The sequence below is a fragment of the Camelina sativa genome, chromosome 15, assembly GCF_030686135.1.
Source record: "Camelina sativa cultivar CO46 ecotype springtype chromosome 15, ASM3068613v1".
Taxonomy (NCBI): Eukaryota; Viridiplantae; Streptophyta; class Magnoliopsida; order Brassicales; family Brassicaceae; genus Camelina; species Camelina sativa.
Genome location: NC_141894.1, coordinates 15,957,244 through 15,971,115, shown reverse-complemented (window position 1 = coordinate 15,971,115; position 13,872 = coordinate 15,957,244). Strand labels below are relative to the sequence as shown.

Here is a 13,872-nt window from a genome sequence, read left to right as displayed (position 1 = left end):
TTTAAATTCAAACTTTTTGGCTTAAATGAAGACCAACTGTGAAAAAAAAAAAAAAAAAATGAAGACCAACTGTATGGTTTGATAACACGTTTGATTTAACTTGTTTCCAGCCTTTTCTAGTCAGTTGTGTTTTTCCTTTTTAATTTGTTGGGTGTGTCTCTCTATAGCTTCGTAGTACATAGAATAGTATAAAATTTATTTATGCATTTTCTAACATGAAATATAAGTAACCAGCTAATGAGAATTCATAATTATAGCAGAAAATAAATATAAAAAAAGTTGAGATAAAAAGCACATGAAGTAGGAACATAATTAATGTAGCTTCGATAATTAAGCATGAAAATAAAAGAGCATGTTTTAGCATGCAGAAGAAGAATTATGCATTTGTCTTTTCACGTGATTATCCTAAAGCACTTAGGCACTTTGCATATAATTCCTTCTTCCGGTATTCACACATGTTCTTCATATATAGGTACTCATGGTTTTTGGTTTCATAATCCACATCTATTTTTGTGGTCGGGAGTTCATATTTTCAGGTTTATCTTAACTATGATTTGAGCCTATGAGAGATTTAGAAGTAGAGAAAAATAGATTTAACACAAGGACTAAACGTTTACTGATTTTGAATGTTTTCTAGCCGAATCATGTATAAAGACAAAGGGATGGGATAATCAAAACAAGAAAATTAAAAATTATAGAGAAGTGGAGCGGCGAGAGTGAAGCCAAAAGAGAAGATGCTTATCTACAAGTCACACTAACTTAGCTTGCATCACATGCCTCGCTCACTAATTCACTCTCATAATTATATGAATATTGAATTTAGTTTTATTTCCAATGACATAAGAAAATTGGTGTCAATGTTGGAGAGTTGTTGAACGTGAGATGTGACCTATGTCTTCTTTCTTTCTTTTATCACTTGTCATATCATATTATATAGCATATAATTGGATGCTTCTAAATAGTTATTTCACATACGTCTCCATTGTTTGACAATGACATTGTGCAATTTAAAAGTAACACAAAAGATAAGAAACTTAATTAGTGGTTACACTCTCCATACTTATCAAAAGTTATAATAAGATTGGTTCACCACAATGGTCTAAACTCTAAGCTAAATTAAAGAGAGGAAGTATAATGACAAAAGTAACATTAGATCTAATGAAAGATTTAACATTTTAGTTTATGAATTGTAAATTCATCGGTCTCCACAATATCATTTCAATGTTTGACTTATTCTCACACCTTATTTCTCTCTCTCTCTCTCTCTCTCCCCCATCTCTTTTAGACAGTGTAAGTGTGTAATACAAGCAAGTACTTCTCTCACATATTCTCTCCTTTTTCACCCAACTCCTTTTTATTGGTCTTCTTCCCAACATCATCTCAAAATATCACACTCTCTAAAAAAAACCCTTGATTTCTTTTTAAGCTAATGGGGAAGCTCCAGAAGATTGGGAGAGTATGGGATTGTCTTTTCCTTCCGACAAATCAGTGTTCATGTTTTTGTCTAAACACTCTAGGAGACGATGAAGAAGAAGAGTTTGAGAAGAAGCCATTGATAGATTCTTCAACAGAGAAATCTGGGAAGGTCATGAGATTAAAAGATGTTGTAGCTGCTGATCATCGTCAGACTCTTGCCTTTCATCTTAAGCCTAAGGTAACCAAACCCACTAATCACATCCCAACATTATATCGAAAGAATGATAATATGACGTATGATAATTTCTTGAGCTTTGTAAAAATGCTTATCACAACGCAATTTTTTGGGAAACAGTGAAACATATGTTTTATTAGCTCTTCAAAAGTTGTGTGGGGGCTCCTTTTTTCGTCTATGGTAGTGTGCGTTTTTCTTGTTATTCCACCTTAGTTTTTTTTTTTTTTTTGTGTGTGTTCTCCCAAAATTATCATATAGATTAATGTATTTGTTGGTTATAAATTATAAGTTAATTATAACATTCATCTAAGATTTAAAGGAACTTCAAGTTTTATTGAAAATAATTGAAATGAAATAGTATGGGAATGGTGATGGATGGTGATGTATGCAGATAGTGGAGCTAAAGGTGTCAATGCATTGCTACGGATGTGCTAAGAAAGTCGAGAAGCATATTTCTAAATTAGACGGTAATGCCAAATCTTCTTTAACTCTATAGGCTCTTCTTTTATGGGAAATTTACAAATACATGACATGAATTCCCTTTCAATAATAGCATCTAGCTTCATTTTTTTGCTTTGTCGCCAATATGATTGTTTTATAAGTTCAACGAACCAAAATGGTTCCGTATTTTCTATGCCTTTTTTTTTGGACAAACTCCGTATTTTCTATGCCTAATTCCAAAAAGTGAAGCTGAATTGTTGTGAAACCATACAAAATAAAAGCTAAATTAAGAAGTAGTTTTGTAAGATGATAGTTGCTTTTTGAAACCATACAAAATATTTTCTCTCTATTTAAAAAAATAAAAAAATTATTGTACACTACAATAGAACAGAAATTCAAACATAGCAGAGTTCTGACATTAAAGAACTTTTTGGTCTTTATTTTTATTTTTATATAAATGTTTATATTTTCTAAACAAGAAATGTTTATGAAACTGTTGAAAGACTGAATATGGATATATCTTTTAATAAACACAGGAGTGACATGGTACAAAGTGGAGCTTGAGAGCAAGAAGGTGGTGGTGAAGGGGAACATACTGCCAGTAGATGTGTTAGAGAGTATTTGTAAAGTCAAGAATGCTCAGCTTTGGCCTTCTTCTTAAAATCATCACTGTATCTCTAGTCTTCTCTTCTTCTATTCACATGGGGCCTTTCATGTCAATCTCCATCTTCATGTTATATTATTATCATTATCTAGTTATGTGCGTACATACACATGCATGCATCTATCTCCTCTAATCTCTATCCCTCTTTTTTTTTGGATCCATTCTAGTTGTAATGTTGAATCTATCTCTCATTAATCATATTTATATAAATTAATGAGGATGATGTTTCGTTTTTTTTTACAATCAAGACGACAAACAATCATATCCCTAACACACATCTCATTAAAATGACGAACTATTATTGACTCAAATATTGCATGAATTTTCAACTTCGGATTGATAGTAAATGGATTGTATCATTTTATATAACTTTAAGCCACATTTTATATTTGATGTGAGATTTCTAACAATTAAGTTTATTATGTATCTTCTATGTCATATGTATTTTTATATGTGTATTTCTGTAAATGATGAATTAATTATACTACTAAAGTCTAAGACCAAGTTGGTTGTGGTCACGTAATGCTAATATCTTTGTCTAAGTTAATAATCAGTCCTCAATAAAATACTAGTAAATACATGCACATGCTTAAATTTTAATAATGGCTACTAGTTTTGAGAGTCCTCAAAGTCTAATAACAACAAAAGTAGTTTTTTTTCTATCTCATTAAGACCACGATTTAAAAACTAACTAGTAAATACATGTTATCTTAGAATTTTGCTTTTATAAGTTACATACATCTTTAAAATATTGGACTCGATCGAAGTCACAAAGTCATTACGTGCGGAGTGTGGACCATAAGAAGCCCCCTCCTAGTCCTAGTCCTAGTCCTATGCCATAGGTGATATACCTTGCCTCGTTTACCGAATCTAGCTTTGAAATGGATCAGCTCAATTTATTTTATGGATTCAATGTCAGATTTCATATTGACTTTTTTTTTAGAAGTAAAAAAATCGTCCGAGTACTGTTTTTTAGTAATCACTTGTAACACCCAAACCTTACTCAAAATAGTGTTCACATTTATCATCAGCACAACTAATTAAACTTGTTGGACTCAACTACTTGTACGTTGAGTTGGTTGTTGCAGCTGGTACATCGATAAATTGGTCCTTTTAAAATAAAATTGTTTGGTTCACCAAATTCCACGATTTAAGGAAAAAAAAATCCTCGCCAATATTTGGTGACAAGTGAGATTAATTTTAAATTAAAATTACTGTTAATTCAAATCTTTTTTTAATCAACTTTTAATTTTAACATAATCTTTTTTTGATCAAAATAATCAGCAACTTAAAAGGTTGAAAAAAAAAATTACTAAAAATCTTTTTTTTTTTTTTCGAGAACCATTAAAGAAAAATTAAAAACCTTAAAAGAAATAAAAATTGAGAAGCCCCTTGGAGAAAAAAGCCCAATATGATATAATTGTCATTTATTACAATCATAATTAAAAAATTAATTTTAAAAGAACACGTGTACCCTAGAATTCACCAAAAAAACTTAACCTCCTTCGTCTCTCTCTTACCCCCCAAATTGAGCCGCCGCGGCTATGTTTTCTCAGGCGACGCCAAAATCTACAGATACATAATCAAAAAAAAACTCCTCCGGTTGCTCAAATCGCCGAACCATGTCCCGAAATTTCTACACTGAACCAACAACGACGACAAAATCATGGTTTCCCGATGAAGAAGAGCTACAAAGACTTTAAAAATCTCTGAACAAAAAAAAAGAAGAATGGATTCATCTTCAACGAAATCGAAGATCTCACAATCACACAGGAAGAACAACAAATCACACAAGAAGCACGAATCAAATGGGAAACAGCTTAGCAAGAAACAACAACAACAACAGCAAGAACATGAAGAAGAAGATGTTGGTGGGTGTTTGAGATCATCATGGATCTGCAAGAACGCGTCTTGTAGAGCTAATGTGCATAAAGATGAATCCTTTTGCAAGAGGTGTTCTTGTTGCGTGTGCCATAATTTCGATGAGAACAAGGATCCTAGTCTTTGGTTAGTTTGTGAACCTGAGAAATCAGATGATGTTGAGTTCTGTGGCTTATCGTGTCACATTGAGTGTGCTTTTAGAGAACAAAAACTTGGACTTTCTAGTCTTGGGAATCTGATTGAGCTTGATGGTTGTTTCTGTTGTTACTCTTGTGGCAAAGTTTCTCAAATTCTTGGGTAAAGTCTCTTCCTTTATTCTTTCTTTTTGAGGATGTAATAGTTCTGATTTGCTGTAATGTAACTCAAATGTGTGTGTTTTTTATGAAGATGTTGGAAGAAGCAGCTTATAGCAGCTAAGGAAGCACGACGGCGTGATGTTCTGTGTTATAGGATAGATTTGAGTTTCAGACTTCTCAATGGGACTAGTCGGTTTTGTGAACTGCATGAGATTGTGGGAGCTGCTAAGACTGTGCTGGAAAAGGAAGTCGGGCCTCTTGATGAACTTGCTGCTAGAACTGATAAGGGCATTGTTAGTAGACTTCCTGTTGCAGTCGAGGTACAAGAGCTCTGTACCGCTGCAATTAAAAAGGCAGAGGAATTGTCAGCCAGTACAGTCAGAGGTTTGTATTAGAGACATGTTTATTGCAGTGAACCTGAAAGAAGAGATGATGATATAAGTTGTTTTTTTTTTGCAGATTCAATTCCTGCTGCGTGCAGGTTTCATTTTGAGGATACTGCACCAACACAAGTGACTTTTCGTTTAATTGAGCTGCCTAGTGCTATAGGAAATGAGGTTAAGGGTTACAAGTTATGGTGTTTCAAGAAAGGAGAGAAGTTTAAGGATGATTTATTCGTTGATTGCAGTAGAACTGAGAGAAGGATGGTGATATCCGATCTTGAGCCTTGCACAGTGTACACATTCCGTGTTGTCTCTTACACAGAAGCTGGTATCTATGGCCATTCCCATGCTACATGCTTTACGAAGAGCGTTGAGATATTGCAATCAGTGGGTAGTAAGGAAAAGAGAATAACTGATTCAGTAGGTAATGATCAGCCTTCAGATAGAGAGGAGAAAAGTAGCATTTCCTCAAGATTCCAGATTGCGCAACTTTCCAAGTATGTGCAGTTGGCTGAAGCTCAGGAGGAAGGCTTGCTTGAGGCGTTTTACGATGTAGATACTGAGAAAATCTGTGAGCCAGAGGAAGAATTGCCATCTAGTAGACGGCCGCATGAGTTTGATCTAAATATGGTTTCAGTGCCAGACTTAAATGAGGAACTAACTCCTCCACCTGATTCATCTGGAGGTGAAGACAATGGAGTGCCATTACATTCGCTTGCTGAGGTTGATGGTGATGACTGTGATGATGTTGTCTCTAACGGTAGACGGAAGACGAACAACAACTGCATGGTGATATCAGATGGGAGTGGTGACGATCCTGAGTTTGATTTCCTCATGACCAGGAAGAGGAAAGCAATTTCTACCAGTAATGACTCAGAGAACCATGAATGTGATAGTTCGCCGATTGATGATACTCTTGAGAAATGTGTGAAGGTGATCAGGTGGTTGGAGCGCGAAGGCCACATCGATAAAATATTCAGGGTCAGGTTCTTGACATGGTTCAGCCTGAGCTCAACCGCTCAGGAGCAATCCGTTGTGAGTACATTTGTGCAGACTCTAGAGGATGATCCAAGCAGCCTTGCTGGGCAGCTTCTTGATGCATTTGCTGATGTTGTCTCCACCAAAAGGCCTAACAATGGAGTAATAATCTCACACTAATCAGCTTCGCTCGCATTCAACCACATTCTTTCTTAGTACGAATAATAATAATATGATTAGAACAAAAATAGTCCATGATTTCTCTAACGTGGATTCGGATATTTATCATCAATTTGGACCACAGGATTGACCACATTGCAATCTGTTTGGATTGGGTTTTTTAGTTTTAGGATTTGACATTAAAAAAAAAGAAAAAAAAAAAAGACCACTTGATGGCAAGTATTTTGCTTTGTTCATTGTTTATATCTATAAAACTAAATGAACTATTTACTCTGCTGTGTACTTTAGTCCCAATGACCTGTTTGGTTATATTTATGACAAGGTTTATTATGTATTGTCTGGTTGCTAAATAGTCATGTTGAGTTTTGTAAGATTAGGATTAAGCAAATGTTAAAAATTCAATAGCGATTTATATAGTATATGAAAATGATATACCTACATATGGCTACATCTTCTCTTAATTTGACCATAGATAATAGCTTTGTGATGGAAAAAAAACTCTTTGCTAATTAATTACACTAAGAACTATGGTATATCAGTGATTACATATCCCAACTGAAAAGTACATGCTTCAAGAATGGTTTTAAATACTTAGTCAACTAATCATAAAAAAAGCTTACGAGATTTATTCAGATTTAAGTAGAAACAAAATTTGCATACAAATCTGATTATTTTTCTATATTATTCAAATTATGTTTCTATAATTTTTTTGGGACACCACATCAAAATACTCATCAAATTTAAATCAAACACAATAAACATAAAAAAAAAAAAATTCATAGATTCTTTGCCTATTGGCTATTGCTCATTGGTGATATCCAAATCTTATGTTTCTCTCTAATTTTAAAATTGTTTATTTGATTTTATTCTCTATGTAGGAAATTCGACTTTTTAACATTCATTTAAATGGTTAGTTAAATTTCCATGCTAAATATTTTTTTTCAAAAATAATATGTCAAAATCTAAATGATCAAGCACACATAAAATTAACATATGTAACTATATATTTTTGTTAGTTAATTAGTTGAGAAAAGTTAATTATTCATTTAGATATAGACATGTAAGTTAATTATATAAAATTGGCTATTGCTCATTGGTGATATCCAAATATTATGTTTCTCTCTAATCGCACTTAGCTTTTAAGATTGTTTATTTGATTTTATTGTCCATGTAGGAAATTTGACTTTTTAAAATTCATTTTAATGGTTAGTTAAATTTACACGCTAAGTGATTTTTTTTTCAAAAATGATATATGTCAAAATCTAAATGATCAAGCACACATAAAATTAGCATATGTAACTATATATATTTGTTATTTAGTTGAGAAAAGTTAATTATTCATTTAGATATAGACATGTAGGTTAATTATATATTATTGGCTATTGCTCATTGGTGATATCCAAATATTATGTTTCTCTTTAATCACATTTAGCTTTTAAGATTGTTTATTTAATTTATTCTCTATACAGGAAATTTGACTTTTTAACATTCATTTTAATGGTTAGTTAAATCTCCATCCTAAATAATTTTTTTCAAAAATGATATATGTCAAAGTCTAAATGATCAAGCACACATAAAATTAGCATATGTAACTATATATTTTTGTTAGTTTTCCTTTCTAGTTGAGAAAAGTTAATTATTCATTTAGATATAGACATGAAGTTAGTTATATATAAAGTTTATACTCCAAACTTAGAGTAAACACGTTAACATGTGACATCTCTCCTCATGACATGTGTCATTTCTTTTAGTTAAAGTTAAATACATCATTATCTATTTTTATTTACTTTAAGTTTTTTTTCAAAACTAAATAAACTATTCTCTATTTTTATTAGATTGAATTGTATTACTATATATGAGGGATACAAATACAAAGAAAAAGCCAAATACAAAGATATCTAATAAAAATAAAACATTCTTCTTTCTATCTCTATTTTTTTTTCTTAATCTTAAGAAATATTGCAAACTTTTAAGACAATAACAACTCTATATCTTTCACTAGTCATGAAGAAAAAAGTTCCACAAAACTAATACCACATGGTTTTGAATAAAAAATAATTAAATAAATTATTGAATTAACTCATAACTTTTAATTGGATTTTCGAGTATATTGAGTCAGATTAGAGAGTTTATTGATGGATGAGGTAGAGATTTTAAACAATTTTCCTCATGAGTTATTAATAGTTGTACTCATTATGTACTAGTGCAACAATTTCCCACTATATTAACCATTTGTTTGAATATACTACCTTTATGATCAGATATGACATATGAAGTTAGGTTCTCAAATCAAAATTTACCACATATTAATGATGTCACAAAATCTTAATTATTAATTTAAAGTTATGTATTAAAATTGTTATAAGTTGTATTAGAAGTAACCATAATGTTTATAAACACAAAAATAGTGTGACATACTTATAAATACATATTCACAGATCATTTTTTATAGCATATCATTTTTGACCCAAAGAAAAATGGTCTCATGTTGCATTTGACATTTAATTATGATTGAAGATTAATTATTTTATAATTTTGATGTTAAATCAGATTATTCTTGAAAGATAAATATTCAATATAACCGATTAATTTATTTAATACTCTTTCTCTTTCATAAAGATTGTCATTTTGACACATTTCACACAAATTAAATTTTTTTTGAATTATACATGTTTATCACTATTTTAATAAGCGATTAATAATTTAATTTAATGAAATAAGCATTGGGTTAGGGATAAATTAGGAAATTTAGCATAAAAATACATTGGAAATATTGAATAACACTTGCTATGAAACAATTTTTTCTTCTAAAATTATAGTTTTTGTGAAACAGAGGAAGGATGACATAGAAAAATAATCAATCTGAAAAATAGCTTAACATTTTAATATTTATTTATTCATAACATGCATATTTTATTATATTAATTTCAAATTCACACTACACGTATAACTCTTTGTAGTATATATATAAATAAACTTAATAATAATACAACATTTTTTTTCTCTATCTTTATTTTTTTCTAAATCTTAAGAAATATTTAAAACTTTAAAAACAGTGGCAACTCGATATCTTTCACTAGTAGTAAAAAAAGAGGTTCCATAAACTAATAATATATATAACAAATAGTTTTGATTAAAAAAAAAAATAAATAACACATAATTGTTATTTAAATTTCTGAATCCATTAGAATCCACTAAATAATAAACCCCTAAAAATCATTTATTCTTTTGCAATGAAGGCCCATTTCAGAAAAGCCCAACCAATATGATAATTGTCGTTATCAACCTAACCAAATTACAATGATAATAAAAAAAAAAAAAAAAAAAAAAAAAAAAAAAAAAAAAAAAAAAACACTACACTACACTACACGTGTGGTCTAGAATCCATAAACATCATCTCCTTCGCCTGTCTAAAAAAAAACTCATCCTGTACATCGAAATAGCTCTAATCATGTATGTAAAAGCTCCTCCTCTAGTTTATCTTCTGCATCCTCCTCAGTCGTTGGGAGATCATCCTTCTTTCGTGTTTCAGTCCAGAAGAAGAAGAAGCAATTGTTGCATTACAACATTGCTACTTTCTCACAAGTTGTTTCTCCATTCTCAGTCTTCTACCAGGACAAGAATTCTCAAACGGGTCTCTCAGAATCTCTCCGTAACTAAAGCTGTTTCCGCTCAGGGTAAGAAATTTTGTGTCTTTTCCTATATATATATATATACACACGAGAGGTTATGGTCTGATTGAGTGGAGTCTGAGCTACTACATTAAATGAGCTAGTTAGTTATGTAGTTGTGTAGTACTTATAAAGTGAGATGTTTTCTGAGAAATTAACTTATGCGTTTATCAGCAGCTAGTAGTAGTAGTACTGGTGAGAGTGTTGCCAAAACATTAGAAAGAGATGTGTTGAAGGCCCTGTCTCAGATCATTGATCCTGATTTTGGGACAGATATTGTTTCTTGTGGTTTTGTGAAAGATTTGGGGATTGATGAAGCTTTGGGAGAGGTAATTATGCTTTCTCCTTCACTAAATTGTTCAAGGCCAAACCTACTTTTATCCTTCACCTAATTGTTCTGTTTTTCGATTGTTTGTTCAAGGCTGAAACATGCATGTTTATGGTCTTCTGTTGTAGGTTTCGTTCCGTTTGGAGCTCACAACACCGGCATGTCCAGTCAAGGACATGGTACATGACAAAACCGTCCATTTATTCGTTTATAACACTACTAATTAGGAGGATTTTGGAGCTATATCCTTAGTTGTATAAATAATGAATCAGTTTTTAGTATATATCCTAGTTGTTTTTGTTGGATTTATAATAATATGACATAATACAAATTCTTTTGTAGTTTGAGAACAGGGCAAATGAGGTAGTTGCAGCACTTCCATGGGTGAAGAAGGTCAATGTGACAATGTCAGCACAACCAGCCAAACCTGTATTTGCAGGGCAGCTTCCCTTTGGTTTATCAAGAATTTCAAACATTATCGCTGTTTCAAGTTGCAAGGTACAAATATCTTCCAATAAATTTCCAATTTGTGTAGCTCTTGATGTTTCTTTTTTGTACTGATGTGTGTACTCGTAGCTTAGTAAATATGGAATGCTATGCTAGTTTGAATGTTACATGCTCATGTACCAAAGTAGTTATGGTGTATATTCACATGAGGGATGAGACAGATTTGGTCTTTCTTCTTTTGAGACTTAGAAACTAATCTGCACATATCTGTCTTAAGTTCCATTCCTTTAGTTAATGACACGCTGTTGTTAGATGAACATTTCAGGGTGGTGTTGGAAAATCAACAGTAGCGGTAAATCTTGCTTATACATTAGCTGGTATGGGTGCTAGAGTTGGCATCTTTGATGCTGATGTCTATGGTCCAAGTCTACCAACCATGGTCAATCCTGAGAGCCGTATACTGGAAATGGTAATTATACTCTGACTACTCACCTTGTGATAGCAGTAGTAAGACCAAAGGACTAATTTTTTCGAGTTTTTATGTGTTCAATAGAACCCAGAGACGAAGACCATCATTCCAACAGAATACATAGGGGTAAAGCTAGTCTCATTTGGATTTGCAGGACAAGGGCGTGCCATAATGAGAGGTCCTATGGTGTCTGGTGTTATTAACCAACTCCTTACAACAGCTGAATGGTTTGTTCATTTACAATAAGATCATGACTTGATCTAATTTTAGAAGAAAAAAAAGTCATAATCTTTATTGGTAATTTGATGCAGGGGAGAGCTGGATTATCTTGTTATCGACATGCCTCCTGGAACTGGTGATATACAACTGACCTTATGCCAGGTTCGGTTCTGAATATCATACAATTAATCATATGTGTATTTTACTTGGAGTTCGCTAGCATATGTATGACTACTTTTGTTTTGAGTGCCTCATTAAGTCAATTCATAATGAAAGTATGCAAATATACATGTGCATGCCAATGCTTTTTCCCTAGCAAGTAACATCTGAATAACTTTGCTAGAAACTGAAATATGATGAATATTAATTGCTTCTGGTGGTGCTGATGCTAAGGCTAATATTCATGTTATCAGGTTGCGCCATTGACAGCAGCGGTAATTGTAACCACCCCTCAAAAGTTGGCGTTTATTGATGTTGCGAAAGGTGTACGAATGTTCTCAAAACTGAAGGTTTTTTCTTCTTTATATAAAAGCTTGTGAACTTGCTTTTTTTCTTTACTTTGCAACAAACAGATATGAACTTCCGAGATTTATTCTTGTATGGTTTTACGGAATAGGTGCCTTGCGTTGCTGTTGTGGAGAATATGAGCCACTTTGACGCTGATGGGAAACGTTATTACCCTTTTGGGAAAGGTTCAGGTTCTGAGGTAGCTGACTTATGCCGTCTCTTAGTTTCACTTGCGTGAACCAAAATGAAACTTTCAACAGCGAAATGCGCATTTAGATAATTTCTGACAGTACGTACATCTCTGGCTGCAGGTTGTTAAGCAATTTGGCATACCTCACCTCTTTGAGCTGCCCATTAGACCAACGGTATGCATGTTTTATATATGATGTATTGATGCAGACTCTTTTGACGTTAGTTAATAAAAAAAGCCATTTTGATGTCCCTGGAATGTTCATCTCATTCTTTCGTTATATCAGGTGACTGAACAGTAATATTACTGAACTTGTTGTTCTAACTCTTTTATTCCTGTTCGTTTGTTAGTTATCTGCTTCAGGGGATAGCGGTACTCCTGAAGTAGTGTCGGATCCTCTAAGTGACGTTGCCAGAACGTTCCAAGATCTTGGTGTATGTGTAGTGCAACAATGCGCCAAGATACGCCAGCAAGGTAAAACCCAATCATTCATTCGCATTGAACCTCCTACTTTAAAGTTATACACCAATAATTCCTTTCTCTTATAGTATCAAATGCATGAGTTAAGTGAAAGACTCTTTCTTTTATGTGTATTGTTTGTTCATAACAGTATCAACGGCTGTGACATACGACAAATACCTCAAGGCAATTAGAGTGAAGGTACCAAATTCAGACGAAGAGTTCTTACTCCACCCTGCAACTGTCAGAAGAAATGATCGATCTGCTCAAAGCGTGGTATGGAAGACATTCAGTCCGAGAATGACCACTTCGTCCTAAAGCTTCCTTTTCTTTCTGTCTTTAAACTCAAAACAAGAATTCAAAGTGTCAATATTTGGATCTTTGTTTAAACAGGATGAATGGACTGGAGAGCAAAAAGTTCAATTTGGGGATGTAGCAGAAGATATTGAACCTGAGGACATACGACCAATGGGAAATTACGCTGTCTCAATAACCTGGCCCGACGGGTTTAGCCAGGTATATATAATGAAAACTTCGAAATCAATACTAACACAAAGATTACTTAAAAGATGTGAGAGTATTTTATGAGTTCTTGGGTTTGTTTGTTCTGCAGATTGCTCCATATGATCAGCTTGAAACAATTGAACGGCTAGTAGATGTTCCTCCATTATCTCCAGTCGAAGTCTGATACTCAGAACAATAGTTTTCCCCTTTATGATCTCTCTCGAAGAACAAAAATTTGTATATTCATTCATATAAAGGAAACTACTTTGAGAGCATGGTTATGTATCTTATTATAATGATGAAAATTTGCAAAAAGGGTTATTGTAAGCTTTCATTAATTGTTCCCTTCTATAAACTACAGTTTATACCCACAGGTTTTGCAATAGAACTTGCTTTGTCTATACTCTATTATTAGCTAAACCATAAAAAGCATTACAATCGGAAACGCGATAACCTTTTAACCTTTTCATATAAAGGCAAATGTGTGGATGTCGGACGTATTGGGTAATCCTATAAGAGAAGTTATATATCATTTTCGTACTAAATGATGATAACTTTTGATTTTGGTCTCTTTCGAACACATGATAGTGGACCATCTGCGGAA

At 32.8% G+C, this 13,872-nt stretch overlaps 3 protein-coding genes across 8 annotated transcripts; all 3 read left to right on the top strand.

Annotated features, from left to right (window-relative positions):
- The first annotated feature begins 1,040 nt into the window (after positions 1–1,040).
- Positions 1,041–2,970, top strand: LOC104746984 (heavy metal-associated isoprenylated plant protein 27). The gene is made up of 3 exons (XM_010468547.2): positions 1,041–1,654; positions 2,043–2,118; positions 2,629–2,970. Exons 1-3 carry the CDS (start codon positions 1,430–1,432, stop codon positions 2,751–2,753), a joined length of 426 nt encoding a protein of 141 aa, XP_010466849.1. The 5' UTR covers positions 1,041–1,429; the 3' UTR covers positions 2,754–2,970.
- Positions 2,971–4,196: 1,226 nt separating this feature from the next.
- Positions 4,197–6,808, top strand: LOC104746983 (VIN3-like protein 1). Its single transcript, XM_010468546.3, has 3 exons — positions 4,197–4,934; positions 5,025–5,317; positions 5,393–6,808. Exons 1-3 carry the CDS (start codon positions 4,486–4,488, stop codon positions 6,472–6,474), a joined length of 1,824 nt encoding a protein of 607 aa, XP_010466848.2. The 5' UTR covers positions 4,197–4,485; the 3' UTR covers positions 6,475–6,808.
- Positions 6,809–9,771: 2,963 nt separating this feature from the next.
- On the top strand, positions 9,772–13,583 carry LOC104746981 (fe-S cluster assembly factor HCF101, chloroplastic). Of its 6 annotated transcripts, none has more exons than XM_010468544.3 (14): positions 9,772–10,151; positions 10,323–10,474; positions 10,602–10,652; positions 10,816–10,971; positions 11,246–11,389; positions 11,474–11,616; positions 11,701–11,770; positions 12,022–12,117; positions 12,225–12,314; positions 12,427–12,480; positions 12,656–12,779; positions 12,916–13,040; positions 13,158–13,280; positions 13,378–13,583. In XM_010468544.3, exons 1-14 carry the CDS (start codon positions 9,926–9,928, stop codon positions 13,450–13,452), a joined length of 1,629 nt encoding a protein of 542 aa, XP_010466846.2. In that variant the 5' UTR covers positions 9,772–9,925; the 3' UTR covers positions 13,453–13,583. The 6 variants fall into 6 exon arrangements, with proteins under 6 accessions (XP_010466846.2, XP_010466847.2, XP_010466845.2 ...); XM_010468545.3 differs by having other exon boundaries at positions 9,800–10,151; positions 10,419–10,474; XM_010468543.3 differs by having other exon boundaries at positions 9,833–10,151; positions 10,320–10,474.
- Positions 13,584–13,872: the final 289 nt, after the last annotated feature.

Excerpts from the sequence above, each read along its gene's own strand:
- LOC104746983 (XM_010468546.3), top strand. The coding sequence starts at position 4,486 with ATGGATTCATCTTCAACGAAATCGAAGATCTCACAATCACACAGGAAG. Across the intron at positions 4,935-5,024 it reads AAAGTTTCTCAAATTCTTGG|ATGTTGGAAGAAGCAGCTTA; the intron begins GTAAAGTCTCTT and ends TTTTTTATGAAG. Across the intron at positions 5,318-5,392 it reads GTCAGCCAGTACAGTCAGAG|ATTCAATTCCTGCTGCGTGC; the intron begins GTTTGTATTAGA and ends TTTTTTTTGCAG.
- LOC104746984 (XM_010468547.2), top strand. The coding sequence starts at position 1,430 with ATGGGGAAGCTCCAGAAGATTGGGAGAGTATGGGATTGTCTTTTCCTT. Across the intron at positions 1,655-2,042 it reads CCTTTCATCTTAAGCCTAAG|ATAGTGGAGCTAAAGGTGTC; the intron begins GTAACCAAACCC and ends TGATGTATGCAG. Across the intron at positions 2,119-2,628 it reads GCATATTTCTAAATTAGACG|GAGTGACATGGTACAAAGTG; the intron begins GTAATGCCAAAT and ends TAATAAACACAG.
- LOC104746981 (XM_010468543.3), top strand. The coding sequence starts at position 9,926 with ATGTATGTAAAAGCTCCTCCTCTAGTTTATCTTCTGCATCCTCCTCAG. Across the intron at positions 10,653-10,815 it reads CATGTCCAGTCAAGGACATG|TTTGAGAACAGGGCAAATGA; the intron begins GTACATGACAAA and ends ATTCTTTTGTAG. Across the intron at positions 12,118-12,224 it reads GAATGTTCTCAAAACTGAAG|GTGCCTTGCGTTGCTGTTGT; the intron begins GTTTTTTCTTCT and ends TTTACGGAATAG.